The sequence below is a fragment of the Lynx canadensis genome, chromosome A1, assembly GCF_007474595.2.
Source record: "Lynx canadensis isolate LIC74 chromosome A1, mLynCan4.pri.v2, whole genome shotgun sequence".
Lineage (NCBI taxonomy): Eukaryota > Metazoa > Chordata > Mammalia > Carnivora > Felidae > Lynx > Lynx canadensis.
In genome coordinates, this window is record NC_044303.2 from 20,337,612 (window position 1) to 20,355,264 (window position 17,653).

At 40.2% G+C, this 17,653-nt stretch overlaps 1 protein-coding gene across 7 annotated transcripts in view; it reads right to left on the reverse strand.

Annotated features, from left to right (window-relative positions):
• The window catches only part of RNASEH2B (ribonuclease H2 subunit B), a 69,863-nt gene that overhangs the window by 25,323 nt on the left and 26,887 nt on the right, over positions 1-17,653 (reverse strand). For all 7 annotated transcript variants that reach the window (XM_030310084.1, XM_030310044.1, XM_030310053.1 and 4 more), the window contains 3 exons: positions 17,131-17,238; positions 12,606-12,682; positions 8,192-8,306 (listed from right to left, as the gene is read on the reverse strand). In XM_030310084.1, the coding sequence (XP_030165944.1) occupies positions 8,192-8,306; positions 12,606-12,682; positions 17,131-17,238 (300 nt within the window). The remainder of the gene's footprint in view (positions 1-8,191; positions 8,307-12,605; positions 12,683-17,130; positions 17,239-17,653) is intronic.

Genomic DNA, 17,653 nt, shown 5'->3' on the forward strand with positions numbered 1-17,653 from the left:
ACTTCCCTGGAGACAGTGTCCTACCCATGTGCAAGAGTAAGGGGCATTCTGAGAGCATACAGCAATCACTTAATAAATGTATGCTGCTGCATGGGTTAAAACTTCTAAAGAAGCTCTGGTCACTGCACGAGACAAATCTCCAGAGAAGCTCAGCGTGCAGGTCTCTCCTAAGAAATCCCACCTTGACTCGGCTGCTCACTTCTCTCTGGCCTCCACCTCCGCATTTCCTGCAAGAACATTCCACAATCTGCCACAGTTTCCTTCCTCTCTCCCACTCCCTGAGCCCCTTGTAGGCCCTTCCTTAATACTCTACCAGAAGAAGCGGAGACCACAGGCTCTGAGCCATATTGCCTGGGTTCCGACCCACCCAGGGCACAGTGTCACCTATTATGTGACATGATCCACACAAAGCCAATAGCACAGCACCTGGCATGTAACAAATACTTAATATTACTTTAAAAAAAGATTAAATGACAGCTTGTTAATGATAACAGCATCAGAAACAAATATACAGTCAAGCCTTTGTAAGTTCTTTATATACATTTCTCATTGAATGTTCAGAATGGATCTCAGGTCAAAACCATTGTTTGTCCCTACCTTCCTAGACTGGGTTAGAGTGCAGTTAACTAGATTGTCCAAAGTCACTGAGCTAGTAAGCAGAGGCACCAGATTCCTACTCCAGATGACTTCAGAGCTGTGGATCTGATACTCATTTTATTGAGATCAATTAGGTCTTCACCCTTCTCAGTACTTCTGACCTTGTCCTTTGTGGGAAAAACTCCTCCATGGTTCTAGGTTCTACAAAAATTTTCCTCTTGGTTCTTCTGTCTTTGATGACTTTTCCTCTGATTCTTTCCTGGCTCTGCTTCCCCCTGCTCCAAGGCTAACTATACCTTTCTCTGCAGGGAGGTCGGGGGGGTGGGGGGGGGGGAGGAGTTGATTTTGTTTCAGACTAAACAAATCCAATCAGGAAGTCCAAAGGCTTGAGCTGAGGCTCTGTATCTAAAGACAGTTCAGCTTCCTCCCAAACCATCCTCCTGGTCAACCAGGCTTGACTCTCAAAGCCATTACTCACTCCTGCCTTGCTTCCCACATTCTATCACTGGATTCCAGCATTACCTTGTGGGAGCTGTGGGGTAGGATAAACAAAACAAAACAAAACAAAACAAAACAAAACAAAACACACTGTATCAGAAATGAGGAGGCTTAGCTTCTTGTGCTGGATCAGTAACTACTTTAGTTTTTTAAAAATCACCTTTATTTAGGAATAATGTGCATATGGTTGATACACCCATTTTAAGTGTACAAGTTGAGGAGTTTGGCCAAATGTATACATATGGTCACGTAACTGTCACCCCAAAACGTTCTCTTGAGCCGTTCTGTAGTCAATGCTTTTACACCTACCCAGACTTCAGGTAACCACTGATCTGCCGTCATTAGAGTTTAGTTTTTGCTTGATTCTAGAATTTCATGGAAATGGAATCATACAGTAAGTATATTTTTGTGATCATCTTCTTTTGCTGCACATAATTTCTGTGAGATTCACCCATTGTGTTGCAGCTAGGAATAGTTCCTTCCTTTGTATTATGGAGTAGTATCCTGTGTATGGATATCCTACATTTTGTTTACGCACTCACCAACCAAAGGGCATTCGATTTTTTCCAGTTTGGGGCTATTTTGAAAAAGTTGCTATAAAAACAAAAAAGCTGCTCTGAACATCCTTGCACAAGTCTTTTTACATGGAGATATGTTTTTGTAAGGCTTGGGTAAATCTCTAGGATTAGAATTACTGAGTCATAAGAAATTGTTAAGTAGTTATATTATTTTATGCTTCCATCAACCAGGTAGGTGAGTTCCAGTTGTTCCTCAATTTATAGTTTTTCTTTTTATTTCACACCACTCTGGTGACTGCTAATGACATTTCCTTGTGGTTTTAGTTTACATTTCCCTGGTGACTAATGATATTGAACATCTTTTCATGTGCCTATGGGCTATTTATAAATCTTCTTTTGCCAAGTGTCTGTTCAAATTTTTTGCTGCATTTTTACTAGGCTGTATATGTATATTAGTACTGCGTTAAGAGTTGATATTTGAGATACGTATCTTTTATCAGATGTGCCATGTAAACATGTTCTTTCAACTATGACTTCTCTTTTCTTTTTTCTTAATGGTATCTTTCAGAAAACAGGAGATATTAATTTTGATGAAATGTAATTTATGGTTACATTTACAATTTTTTTTTTTTTTTTATGGTTAGTGGGTTTGTGTCCTAAGAAATCCTCGCCTACCCCCAAGGTCACAAAGTTTCCTCTTAGAAGTTCAATAATTTTGATTTTTGCATTTAAGTTAGTGATCCATATTGAGTTAATTTTTCTGTATGACTGTGAGGTGAGGGTTAACATTGGTTTTTATATGAATATCCAGTTTTTCCAGATCATTTGTTGAAAAGACTGTCTTTTCTCCCATTATCTTGACACCACTGAAAAAAATTCAATTGACTATATAAGTGTGGGTCCGTTTCTAGATTCTCTATTCTGTTCCATTATCTATATATTTACTCTTAAACCAATACCACACTTTGGTTATTATAACTTTAGAGTAAGTCTTGACATCGGATTGTGTAGGTTCTACAACTTTGTTCTTCTTTTTTCAAAATTGTTCTGGATATTGCAGGTTTTTGCAAATTCATATAAATTCTAGAATCAGCTCATCAATTTCTACTCCCCGTCAAAAAAAGCCTCATAGGCATTACATTAAATGTATAGATCAATTTGGAGAGAAGGAACATCTTAACGATATTGAGTCTTCAAATTCATGAAGATGGTATATCTCTCTATTTAATTCTTTAATTTCTCAGCAATATGTTATAATATCTAGTGTACTGGTCTTACACATACTGTGTTATATTTGTTTCTAAAACTGCATGATCTTTGATAATATTATGAATGGTATGTTTTTATTCCATTGTATTATTTCTTCTTAAAGTATGGCAGAACTTGCCAATGAAGCTAGTTGGGCCTGGAGGAGTTTTTCTAGGAAGGTTTTAATTATAGATTTGTTTCTTTTTTTTTTTTTTTCAACGTTTATTTATTTTTTGGGACAGAGAGAGACAGAGCATGAACGGGGGAGGGGCAGAGAGAGAGGGAGACACAGAATCGGAAGCAGGCTCCAGGCTCTGAGCCATCAGCCCAGAGCCTGACGCGGGGCTCGAACTCACGGACCGCGAGATCGTGACCTGGCTGAAGTCGGACGCTTAACCGACTGCGCCACCCAGGCGCCCCTATAGATTTGTTTCTAATTAAACATTCCCAGGACAAGATGGTCACTAAAAAACATCCAGCTCGGATATCCCAGAATGCTACAAAAGGATCAAGTGCTAAACTACTGCTTAATTGTGAAATTATCAAATTTTGATAAGCAAGGGAGTTCAAAATATCCACGAAGGCTCACAATTATGAATTACCCACACTTATGAAAAATACCATAACATGTTTGCTCATGTCTTAAATTTAATATTTGCAAGAGTTGGTGAGTTAGATAATATGTGCACATGCTGGAAAGGTTTCTTTCCCTAATGTGTCTGGTGCCGATAAAACTGGTCTCAAACATCTGGAAAGATTGGGTTTACAAAATAAAGATGGAATAAAAGTGAGTCCACAATTAAATAACATGTTCAGCAATTGGGTAATCGGCTCACAATCTTGAATTTCCCTGATGCATTGTTGAACAAACTGCCTAGAGCACATTCTCACATCTACTTTCTCAATGTTTTCCATAACGGAGAAACTCATATGGTCTCTTTTTTTTCCTGCCTCTTGGGGATAGAAACTTGGCAACTGTACTTGGGGTATTTTAATCAGGTAAGTTTTCCTGGCTCTTCCTGTTAATCACATCGGACAGCCCAGCGCAGCTCTGGCTTGCAATATGAAACAGTGTTACACTCAAGATGAAGTTCATAAGCCTTTATTAGGCCTTTCCTCTGTCATCCCTCCACTGAATGTGAGCTTCTTCGGCAAAAAATATACCGGGCCCCAGAGCTAGCAAACAGAGACACATCATTTCCTTCACTAACAAAGCAGGCGATGTTAACTAAGGTCACCACCATCATCATTTGGGATGCAAACAACCATGGCTGGGTTTACTCGGTAGGGACACAGGGACGGCAGGGACGACGCGACCAGGGGGAGGTTCTCATAAACCTAGCAGGCTTAACCAGGTCTTTAATGCCATAGACTTTTGAGACAGCATCTGGAGTCTAATATCAAAACATCTGGCTGGGGAATGTGAGTGTTTCAGGTTTTGCTCTGTCTGCACAGCGCCTGGGGAAAGAAGGACATTAAAGATAATCAGCTCTCTTCTTTATCTTTGCTCCTTCTCATGGATATCACCTGACCACTCCCTAGCAGTCCTCTTTGTTACTTATTTTGAAAATCCTAGCAGTAAAACACAGAACAGAACCAAACACTAACTTATAAATGGACAGTAAGCCAAATTCAAACAAGCAACCAGTACCCAAGGCAATCACTAAAAAAGAGGGGAATGGGTACCTGAGAACGGAAGAAAGCTCATTGTTGGGATGAGAAACTTAGACGTCTTTTCCTTAAGTTATTGAAGTTCTCTGTCTTCTTTCCTATCTCTTTTTGCCTTTTAAGACGGGGTATACAAGATTTTTTGGATGTTTCTATTTTTACAGGAGACAGCAACTGACAATTCTAATGGAGTGTTCTGGAAGTGTTTTGCAGTTGCAAGAAGGAAAGGAAAGAGTTGCTGTCAGACACGGGTTCAAATCCTGATTCTACCACTTCTACCTCTGTGACTCTAGTCCAGTAACTTCAACTCTTTGAGCCTCTGTTCCTCATTTGTAAAAATGCAGGTTGTAATAATAGTGAAAGGAAATTACTGTAAGGATACCATAACATATGTAAAGCAGTAGGCACCGAAATGATACATCATAATTTCTCATTATAGGGTAGATAGATATTTTTATTGTTATCTGATTACCCCCCTTCTACTTAAACCGTTTGAATATAATTTAGCAATGGACCTTCAAAAGCACATGTGTATCAGTGTATATAGTACTTAAACATCAGCAAAGAATTTAAAATTTCTAATTTAGCAGCCTTAACGGTATGAACACTTATTGAGCACTTACTATATATCCAGTACTCTCTTGGCACTCAGTTACTTGTAGGACATGGCACATCTCTTTAAGGTAGATTCCAGACACTATTAATTCCAGACACATCTCTTTAAGGTAGATACCGGACACTATTAATTGCAATATTTAAATAATGTTCACATTCTGGTCATTCCTGGTCATTCAGTAATCTCAATGCTATAAAGCTAAGAGCAAAAAGCTTTATTTTGTGATTTAGAACAACTTTGCAAAGTAGTAAATACAATGTATGAGGGATACTCTCAACCCTTCAAACTCTTCATCTTACAAACCAAAGATGATGAAAAATTTGAATGATTTCTTCAAAACTATATAGTAAATACACTTCTAATTTTTCTTCCAAGCCAATAGATCCTGAGATCAGATTACCAGACTGTTCTTAAAAAATTCTTTCCTCAAAAATATCTGAAGCAACTGTAACAAAATATTAACATTTGTTGATTATTGGGGTTGGGTACAAATAATATTTGCAGTTTTTTTTTTCTTGAGTTTTTCCTGTATCTTTGATTTTTTTAATTAAAATAATTATTTTACCTGCCCATGTACTTTCATTTTCAAAGCAGATATAGTATCAGCCTATACATAAACCAGGTTTCTAAACATTCCAGGCCTCAAATTTTTCTTTCTGTCTCAGTGATATTAAGGCAAAACATAAAGTAATTCAGATTACATTTCATATACTAAAAGATGTATGAAATTCTCTAAAAGCCTTGACAGTTTCTTCATAATCAAATTCTTCCCCTAAAGAACTGCATTCTGTAAATCTTAAAATAATGGAAGGCTTAAAAGCAACACCAAAAATTTTAAGAACAAATACAAAAAAAGGAAATAGTAGGATCTCTTATTTTTCACCCTCAAAAAGGCCTCTTCATCAAAATACACATAAGCAATCTCACATTACTGATTTCACCCCTAATCCAGAACACAAATATGTGAAATATTTTCTTTACATCAGTTCTGAATACAAGGACAGCATACTGAGTCAGACGTCTTTTTCCAGGAAGATCCAAAGGGAAAGGCATCGTATTTTGAAGTTTATTTAGAGCTGGTCAAACAAGAGAAGTGTAGGGCACGTACTTTCTATTGCAGTAGAACTTCCAATGATCAGGCGATGTCGAGGACAGAAAGAGATGACGACAGGAGTTCAGATAATGACTCAGTAAATGGTCACAAGTTCAGCACACAAGAAGGAAGGAATGAGAGAGAGAGAAGATCTTGCTTTGAAATGCAGGCTGTAAGCTAACAAATGCCAGTGTGTTAACGTTGCTTCTGAATTTGGGTTTCTGGGTTTGGGTTTAAGGTAATTGTTCTTTATTCAGCTAATGTAAGAATCTGGGATAATGAATTAATTGCATTTTCAATTTCCGGTAACTTGGCAAAATTAAAATGACTTGTAATTATTCGTCACTACTTAAGCTTTCAGAAATGGCTATTTGTCATCCACAAAACGATGGACATCTTCTCCGAGCTCAGCATCAGGGAATGTCTTTAACGGGCCTGTTTTAATAAAACCTTGGTGCCACACACCATATCCAGAATGGAGCCCTGGGCCTGGCCACATGTGAATTTAGCAGAACCTAAAACGTGAAATGCAGTCAGTAAGGTTCTCCCCTCTCCCGCAGTAAGCTTACACTTCTTGGAACCACTGCTACTTTGGTCTCAGATCCGTCATAGTTGCCAAACCGACCGTGACCCCGAACAACCACAGCTCATCGGCTTGTTGTTTTGGTTCCCACGCTATATTTCCATGTTAACCCTGAAACTACCTGGATGACTTTTTTGAGACACTGACACTAAGGCTGTAGTGTTTCTAACTTATCAGCTTATCGACTCACTTCCCCCCCTCAGAATTCAAATGAAGAGTATCTGCTACTCATCTCTTCGTTACCCCCAGCCTGCTCCTCTCACCTGTGTCTCCAGGACGCCAACCTCACTGCGGGTCAGGGCACAACTCTACGGTCATCCTTGACTCCTCCTTCTCCTTGACTACTGCCCAACACTAAATGAGGCCGGTTTTCCCTTTCGGTGCTGCTTTCTGCAGGTGCTAAGCTCAGGCCACCACCATTCCTGCCGAGACCGCTGCGGCAGCCTCCATGGACCTGGACTTGGCTTCTCTAGCACGTTTTCCACGTTATAGCTCTGCCCTGCTCCAACTCTGCCGACATTCCACTACCACGAGGCAGAGTCAGACACATACAAGACCCTTCACCATGTGAGCCCTTGCCCTACATCCTACCCCATTCCTTCCTTACCAACCTAAATGCATCCCAGGCATCCTATACGCTGGCTACCCTGAACCCCTTGGAGCTTCCTAAACATGACACTTTCCCATATGTTGATGCCCCTGTCATGCTGCTATTCTTTGAGCTCCACTTAGAGCTCTAAGAGCACTTCAGGGATCCATTTAGAGGTCATTTCCCCCAGGAGAGCAACACAATACCCAACTTTCTGCACTCCCTACCTGCCCGGGTATGAATCTGTCCTGTGCATCCCCAGAAAACCGAGAGTTCACTTCTGTGACTCCTTGCTGTCATTGCCCTACTTGCATTTGTCCCCAGCAGACTCAAAGCTTAATGAGAGAAAGGGTGATGTCTTATTTATAACTAGCTTAGAGTCTAACCCTAGTGCTCAACATATGCTTCTTAGTTGGCCCTCAATAAACACTTCTTGATTCGGTGAAGGTATAGATTTTATGTAATTTTACAAGTGAGAAATCCAAGGCAGAAAGTAGGCAAGAAACCTAACTAAAGTCACAGACTAGTTAAAAGAAGGACTGAGACCAAAGCCCAACCTTCACGATTCCTGGCCCTGTAGGAGACAGGCCACTGTATTCCACTGGTTGGAATTTCACAGGCTGAACAATCCAGTAGAATAGAGGACCAGTACTGACAAGGGGAAGCAAGTCTGAATGTCGGCCTCCCCTATGACCAAACTAGAACAAGTATTACATTCGGTGGGACGGACGCCCAGCCTTTCCAGCAGCCAAAGCCTCATTTCAAAGGCCACGTACTATACCTTTCTCTTCTGTCACATGTTGAAGTAACTTCTCAAGTTCAGGAAGTTTCAGCAACAAGATGCAATTTGGGAACATGTCATCCACCACGACTTGATCTAGGGGCTGGAACTTGCCCTGAAAAAAGACTTTATTCGGTCAGAATGCAGGCACTCCAGTCGGCAAGCTCACACATAAAAAAGAGGAAAAGATACATCATCTTGTAACTGAACCTTTAAACTAAGTTCAAAGCCACTGGTTCCACCTAAGGAACCCCTACACTGGGACTGGTGCCAGAACAGACTCTCAGCTCCCTTCAGCAAGCTCTTGAAAGCACTGGGGTTCCAAGCAGCATACTACCCACATCAAAGGCATAGCCACTGGATAAAACAGGGGAGCAAAATTCTGAAAAAAATGCGAGAAGCCACGGAAGCTTGTGAAGATGGCAGATATTACCTGGGGCCGTTCCGACCCATTCGACATGAAGAAGAACCAGCTGAGTGAACAGAGCAGGAGTCCTGACCACCACTCGGGAATAAGCCCAGATCATGCCCGGAGCAAACTGCTCTGCTCCCTATCCTTACTCCAGGTTGAAGAAAGAAATCCCACAGCAAGAAGAAAATTATCAAAATGAATCCACTCCTGCCAGAGCTGTCTGAAGTACTTCCGAATGCAGACCGTAATAAAAGAAAAGACAGCCGGATGGATGAGTACAGTGAAGGTGCATGCATATTAAATCAGGCTCATCCATATACGTGTATAAGGCCTGGTAGCCAATGGGCCAGAAGGCAGAACATAGGAATTCAGAACATTCTTCTTCTCAGTCAGGTTTATTTTTACTTAACTGTACAGGAGCATGGAGGGGTGGAGTCTGTCTAAATGATTAGTTCCCTGACTTAACGATACCAGACTTTATAAAAAATGTATTCTTTTGCCCGTGTCCCACTTTTAGCTCGCTATGCTTTTCTGTTTTAGTGACAACTCCATTTGAAGACAGAAAAACTGATCATCTTTCTTTCTGCAAATGCAGCTTTCTTTGGTTTTGAGATGAAATCTCATTCATTCAGCAGCACATGTGAAAGCTTGTCATACTTTCTCTTAGGTCAACAAGTGGCAAGAAGTGCCTCAATTTAAATGCTATCTTTTTCCTTCAGATAGTAAGAATACTCCGGGGATTTTCCAAGTCTTACTTTCACTTACTTACTTAATTTTACTTTCATTCTGTGCCTTCTGAACCAGCCACAGCACACTCAGGACTTCCAAACGGCCAGGGTGAGGGTTAATTCCGCACCCCCCGCCGGTGGTCTTAAGGGGACATAGGGAAACATCACCACTACATAGGAGGGAGACACTTTAAATGTGCATCATTATAGGTACTAAGGCTGGTTAGTGGCTTTCTCTTAGACTTCTACCTTAATCTATATCCCATGATCAACCAATACCTTAAATATTTAGCAATTTAAAAAAATATTCTAATTATATACAATGGACTGCCATACAGTTATGATATAATAATTTCATAATTAACTAACGTTTTATTCTCATTTTCTTTACCATACATGCCCCAAAGGGAAATGTAATGGCAACTTGCTTTGAATATAAAGTTAACAACAGTTGGGACAGCTAGAAAAAAAGAATTTTCCTGATGTTAAATCTCAGGATTAAAAAAGACTAGGTCTGGGGTGCCTGGGTGGCTCAGTCGGTTAAGCGTCTGACTCTTGATTTTGGCTCAAGTCTTGATCTCATAGTCCATGTGCTGACAGCACAGAGCCTACTTAGAATTATCTTTCTGCCCCCACTCCCCAAAAGAAAGAAATAAACTTAAAAAAAAAAGACTAGGTCAACATTTTAATTTTATTTCTTTTAAGTTTATTTATTTATTTTGAAAGAGAGAGAGAGAGTACAAGCAGGGGAGGTGCAGAGAGAGGGAGACAGAGAATCCCAAACAGGCTCTGTACTGTCAGCACGGAGCCCCATGCAGGGCTTGAACTCATGAACTGCAATATCACGACCTGAGCCGAAATCAAGAGTTGGACGCTCAACCAACTGAGCCACCCAGGCGCCATGGTCAACATTTTAAAAGTGCATACCAATATTTTTTAACTAAACAGGAAAAGACCATGTCTAAAATGCAGGGAAGGAAATACCTAAATGTCTCATGAGTTATTTTATAGGGCATTTCAAGTATTTCAGAAGAGGAAGTAAGACGGCTTACAATGAAAGCCAAGCACCACTTTGAGCAGGATTTCTGCTTCATTTTGTGCCATTCTGAACCAGCCACAGCACACTCAGGACTCACAGATGGCCAAGGTGAGAGTTAATTCACCCCAGTCATGGTCTTAGGGAAACATCACTACAACATGGTGGGGAGGCACTTTAAATGTGCATCATTACAGGTACTGGTTCATGGCCTTCTCTCTGTTAATGTATCTTAGAAAGCAAATGGGAGCCAATGGAAGTTTTCAGCTTCCTCCCTGAATACTACTAGGGCCTTCGTGGTGGTGACCAGAACCATTTCTGTTTGTTAGAGATATAAGACTTACTTGCCTCACTGCTTACATGCCTTAAATAGACTGGCTCCATGATAATGAGCACCATGAATAAAGTAAGGAATACAACTTCACTAATCCACACTAAAGGACAGAGGATGTAGGAAAGGAGGAGAACAAAAGAAGTTAAGCTGCATCAGGAGAAAGCAGGACTTGAGAAGTTTGAAATCAGTTTTATTAATTTCAGTTTCTACGGCAAATTAAACTGACACACCTACAATATGGAAGTTTTGGAAATTTGGTCTAAGGACTAAATAAGATGAGCTATAAACATTTAAACTGTAAGTAAACACCAGGGTACGAAAATCCAGATTCTTCTGAGCAGTTTGAATAACAACTTACTCCTTAAAGTTGTTAATTCACAGATTTTCAAACTGTGGTTGATAGATCCCTGGGAGTCTCCAGCATCCTTTCAGGGGGTCCGCAAACTCAAAACAATTTTCACAATAATGCTAAGATGCTATCTGCGTTTTCACTGTGTTGACACTTGCACTGAAGATTCAAGTGCAAAGGTGGGTTAAACTGCAGGCTCCTTAGCACCAGTCACGGCCATGCCAACAAACTGTCCCAGGAGTCCCTGTACTCCTCATGGCCATGCAGGGAAGTTAAAATTTTTTTTTTTAAAAGCCAGTTTCACTTTAAGGATATCCTTGATCAAGGAGCAAAAGCAACTACTTTTAGTTAAACCTTGAGCCTGAGTACAAATCTTTTAAATACTCTGTGTGTTAGGGGTGCCTGGGTGGCTCAGCTGGCTGAGTGTCCCACTCTTGATCTGGGCTCAGGTCATGATCTCGCTGTTCGCGAGTTCAAGCCCTATGGCGGGCTTTGCACTGACAGTGCAGAGCCTGCTGGGGATTCCCTCTCCCTCTCTCTCTCTCTCTCTCTCTCTCTCTCTCTCTGCCCCCACTCAGAATAAATAAATAAACTTAAATACTCTATGTGTTAAGACAGAAGCTAAAGTCCTTCTGCCACTACCCAGGCACAGTGATCACCTCAAGGAAAAGTGCTTGCATCACTGAGTCACGAGCAAAAATAATCATTTTTTGTAGGATACCATTTTTAACTGGAAAAAAAAGGAAACGTTACAGACAATGGCTATTTAGACTTAGGTATTTGATAGAACATAAAAGAAGTGAACCTGTCACTTCAAGGAAAAGACTGACAGTGCTTATAACCAATGATACAACTTTAACTTCTAAGCAAAAATTAGAACTGTAGAAAAGTTATATCTGCCACTATGACAGCTTCCTAATAAATAATAATAATAGTTTTCTGATGAGACCAGTGGTAATATTAACAAATGTGAGAGAGAGAGGGAGAATCTATGTGTGTGTAATGAGATGTGTCAACATTTGTAAGATCTGCATAATTCAGTGAAACAATATTTTCTAAGTGATCAATGCATGACATTACAAAGTCATACATGGGAAAAAAAATCCATTTTCAGTGCAAGACAGGCCAATCGATTTTCATGTGAACAGAGCATGAGAAGTTCATTAACAGGGTTTCAGATTCCACATTGCAACTAACTTCTCAGAAACCTCTACTCCTTGTTGATTTTTGGAGTAGTATCAAAGGGTAGTTAATGATAAAAGTTTCACTGTCAGGCTGAGTCAAACAAGTAAGGTACATAGCATGGAGGGCTAGGCGATTCTCAGAAGACACAGGAAAACTAGTCTGAGATTGGTGCTGCTTCTCAGATCTGAGTCAGTGATCGAGTCCATACCAGCACATGTGATACAGGTGTTCTATACCAACCTGAATTAAATTGAATCAAATGTGAATTGTGGGGAATCTACATTTGGATCATTAAAAGGAGAGAGAGAAGATCAAGCTAAAACAGTGTATTCTGTTCCCTCACTGTTAATATCCCAAAGTGGGAACTCACCTCTTTATCAGCCTTTCTGAGGTAGTGGAGAAGCAGAAATAGAGGGTCTATAGGTGTGGCAAAGTGGAGAAGACCTCCTATAGATTAAAAAGAGAACAAAGGGAATTAAATGTCTTGGAAAGACAACTTAGTTATTTCATCTTAATCCCAGTGTGGAAACCATTTACTGAAAAATATACCTGGGTGGCTCAGTCAGTTAAGCTACCGACTTTGGCTCAGGTCATGATTTCATGGCTCACGAGTTCGAGCCCCACGTTGGGCTCTCTGCTGCCAGCACAGAACCTGCTTCAGATCCTCTGGCCCCTTCTCTCTCTGCCCCTCCCCTGCTCGTGCCCTCTCTCAAAACTAAATAAACATCTAAAAAATAAAAGAAGAGGGGCGTCTGGGTGGCTCAGTCGGTTGAGCGACCGACTTCGGCTCAGGTCAGGATCTCACAGTTTGTGAGTTCGAGCCCCGTGTCAGGCTCTGTGCTGACAGCTCAGATTCTGTGTCTTCTGCTTCGGATTCTGTGTCTCCCTCTCTCTCTGCCCTCCCCCACTCATGCTCTGTCTCTGTCTCAGAAAGAAATAAACATTAAAAATTTTTTTTTAAAAGAAGAAAAATATATGTGAAACTCCAAATTCAGAAGTTTTTCCTCCACAAGCCCAAGATTCTACATGACTCTTTCAAAAGGCAGGATGCGGTCCATGAGATTCTACTCCAAAAAGCTTCAAATCCGTACGTGGAGAGGACAGCCAAGACAATGAAACTGATCTTTAAATTCCTTTTGTCTTTAGACATCTTTTTGTTGTTGTTGTTGTTTACTGAAGTATAATTCACATACAATGTTATCAGTTTCAGGTGTACAACATAATTCAACAATTCTATACATTAGTGCTCATACGTTATACTCAGTGCTCACCATCTGCCTCCAAATGATGTTACTGCACTCTTACTGATTATATTTCCTATGCTGTACTTTCCATCTCTGTGACTTCTTTATTTTACAACTGGAAGTGTGTGCCTCTTAGTCCCCTTTATCTATTTCACCCATCTTCCCAGCCCATCTTCCCTCTGGTGACCACCAGTTTTTATTCTGTATTTAAGAGTCTGTTATTTTGGTCTCTTTTATTTGTCGGTTGGTTCTGTTTCTTAAATTCCATTCATGAGTGAAATCATATGCTATTTATTTTTCTCTGACTTATTTCATTTAACATTATGCCCTCTAGGTCCATCCATGTTGTTGCAAATGGCCAGATCCCATTCTTTTTTATGGCAGATTAATATCCATTGTATATAGGGACATCTGGATGGCTCAGCTGGTTGAGCGTCTGACTCTAGATTTTGGCTCAGGTCATGATCTCATGTTCATGAGCTCGAGCCTCACATTGGACTCTGTGCTGACAACATGAAGCCTGGTTGGGATTCTCTCTCTCTCTCTCTCTCTCTCTCTCTCTCTCTCTCTCTGCCTCTCCCTTGCTTGTGCTCTCTCTCTCCCCAAACAAATCAAGTTAAAAAAATATTCCATTGTATATAAATATTTCTCCTCAGGCAAGGGGAACAAAAGCAAAAATAAACTATTGGGGGGTTCCTGGGTGGCTCAGTTGGTTAATTGTCTGACTTCAGCTCAGGTCATGATCTCAGAGTCCGTGAGTTCAAGACCCATGTCATCATCTGTGCTGACAGCTCAGAGCCTGGAGCCTGCTTCGGATTCTGTGCCTCCCTCTCTCTCTGCCCCTCCCCTGCTCATGCTCTGTCTCTCTCTGTCTCAAAAATAAATAAAAACATTAAAAAAAAAACTACTGGGACTACACCAAAATAAAAAGATTTGTACAGTGAAGGAAACCATCGACCAAACAAAAAGGAAATCTCTGAATGGAAAAATATATTTGCAAATGATATATCCAATTGAGGGTTAATATCCAAAATACATAAAGAACTTACACAACTCAACACCAGAAAAACAACTTGATTTAAAAATGGGCAAAGGCCTGAACAGACATTTTTCCAGAGAAGACATCCAGATGGTCAACAGACACATGAAAAGATGCTCAACATCACTCATCATCAGGGAAATGCAAATCAAAACCACAATGAGATATCACCTTACACCTGTCAGAACGGCTAGAATCAAAAATACGAGAAATAACAAGTGTTGACAAGGATGCAGAGAAAAAGGAGCCATTGTGCACTACTGACAGGAATGCAAATTGGTGCAGCCATTGTGGAAAACATTATGGAGATGCTTCAAAAAAGTAAAAATAGAAGTACCATATAACCCAGTAATTCCACTACTAGGTGTTTACTCAAAGAAAATGAAAACACTAATTTGAAAAGATACGTGCACTCTGATGTTTACTGCAGCATCATTTACAACAGCCAAGGTATGGAAACAACCTAAGTATCCACTGAAGGATGAATGAATAAAGAAGATAGGGTGTGTGTGTGTGTGTGTGTGTGTGTGTGTGTGTGTGTGGAATATTTAGAAATCATTTTTAGCAGAGGTCATCCCACCACCCCTAAAAAGGCAAGAATTGGGGGAAATATGGACAGAACGTGAACCAGAAAAACATTACGAAACCTGTAGAAGTCTATCTATAAAGCTGCAGTAAAATGTAATTTCCTACGCTTTTGAGGATGAGGTCATGGGCAAGCAACAGTATTCTCTCCATACATAGCTCCTTCTATGGTCTGTGGGTTCACAGCTCGGAACTTCCAATGATCGAAGGCTCAGAAGGTGGTTCCCCACCCCAGACCCTAACCTATCCACATCCTACCCTATCCTCCTACTCCTGAAGAAAAGGCAAGAGGAAAGGAATCTAACAAGACTGAGCATAAGAAACAGGAAACTCTGCAGTAAGAGTCTAACTCTACCATCCAGGCTGAAGGGAAAAAAGGCGAATCAAACAAACTAGCCTACCTATTCCCCACTTTTCTTTCCTCTGTCACAGCCCCCTCCAAGCATCCAAGACTCCTTCTCCCATGGGAGTAAGCCAGAAGAGGTATTTCATCAAATGGAACAATAAACAATTCCTTTATCTCCAATCCTTATTTTGGTTTCAGAAACACGTGTACTTACTTTTATTCCCTAGCAGAACAACCTATCTATACAGCCAAGAAATTCTAACCCTAAATTATATATGTGAATCCATTTCATAGCAAGTAAAAGAAAAATTAAGAAAGTAATTTCATATTATATTAGTTGATTATTTTATTAAAAGTAGAAGAGAAACTTATGAAAACAAGCTGTAAGCTCATTTTATAGGAGGCATCCATGATAGTCAGAAATTAGGAACAGGTTTCTAATATCCTGGTGGCTATTCTTAAAAACAGCTCTTTCTTCAAGGCTAAGTTTAAAAGAAGACAATGATGAAAAAAGCAGACATCTTTGCTGTGAACCTAAAACCACTCAAATAAATAAGGTCTATTAAAAAAAAAAGCAGGTACCAGCTCAGAGGGAGAGATGATCAATCACTGCCTCCCGATGTATCCCAATTTCATCTGGATATTACTGTGTCTATCGAGCTAAACCCAACTGCAAGTGTATTACGTTAGAAGTTAGAACTCTCATATATTGCCAAATGAATAAGCATAGCAGTGACAATAAAAGGGAATATATACTTTCCACCTGCCAGACTATACACAGACTGCCATTGCATTTTGGCAACTGAAAGCCATTTCAGATATTCTCATGCACACAAGCATGTGAAATTTATCACCAGCAATAAACCTTTGTTCTGGAATGTCTGAGAAGAAGAAAGACAAAGTGGCTTTTCTACCTTGGCACTAAGTGGAGACATACACAGTCAACAGAAAGCAGAGGGCTTAGAAAGAAACAGAAAGCACTCTCTGGAAACAATGAGAAAATAGGCAGAGAGAATACAGAATGCCTCAACTATCCCTGACTCCCCCCAACTGCCAGAACCATCAGAACAACATGCGGTTTACTTTTTCCTTCTGAGTCAATACTACCCCCAAATTAGAACATTAAATAAACAGAACTTTCTTCGGTGTTGAGTATATGTGTGTGTTGGGGGTATGTTGGGGTGGGGGCAGCAGTGATTTATATGACAAAGCATTAAAAAATCTGTTATATTCTATCTTATTTTAGAAGCAATATCGGTATCCATTTGCAAAGAAATAAGATGTTAAAACTTGAAAATCTTCAAAAGTGTCTAACAGAAGAGCAAAGAGTTCCCAGTCTGCGCAATGTGCAGTGAAAATGAAAGATTTGTACTTTCAGTGGTAGGAAGATCCTCTAATTTCTGACTAAGGACACGTCAATGTTTTAGGAGACAAAGCAGAGGTATTCGTTTAAATTTTCCTACTATCTAGGACATGTAGGTATTGATTTAAACTTGCTCAAATTATCTTTCCTTTCCCCTTGATTAAGCCCTGCTCTGGTGCCAAGGAAGGCTAAGGCATGGACCAGACTCCAAACTGGGCAGACAGGCCTGTACCAACCCCCACACCCCCACCATGCATGAAGGTTGGAAAAGTTAGAGTATGTGTTTTGTTAATGGAAATGTATACGTTAGTCACTTACCTGATTGAACTGACTGATTTATAAACCAAGAATGGTGTTTTTCCTTGAAAACTTTTATTTCAAACAGCTGCTGTAGACACATATTGAACAAGTAAATGGTTCCTTCCCCTGTTAAGACAAATCTGTTTTTTATTTGTAAGTTTTCACACACACACACACAAAATCAAAAGACTGTCCAATAGTTCTGAGGAATGTTCCTAATATGAACATAAACATACATAGATATATTCTACACAAACTGACTCCAAGGAAAGCTTATAGCTATTATATACAGATGCTTGTTTTCCAGCTCTATAATCCTCACTGAACTTAAACCAATAAATACAAAAGTACAAGCCATTCATCTTAACTGCTACAAAGCCTCTCACTGAATCCTCCATTAGATCATGAGGGGAAGCCCATTATTAAACTACCCAAACCTAATGGTTCAGCCAGATGAACTGAGCTGGCATGTGGGTCCTTGTCAACAGTGCAGCGTGTGGCTCTGCACACAGAGGGCCCAAGAAAGGGACGGATCCTACAC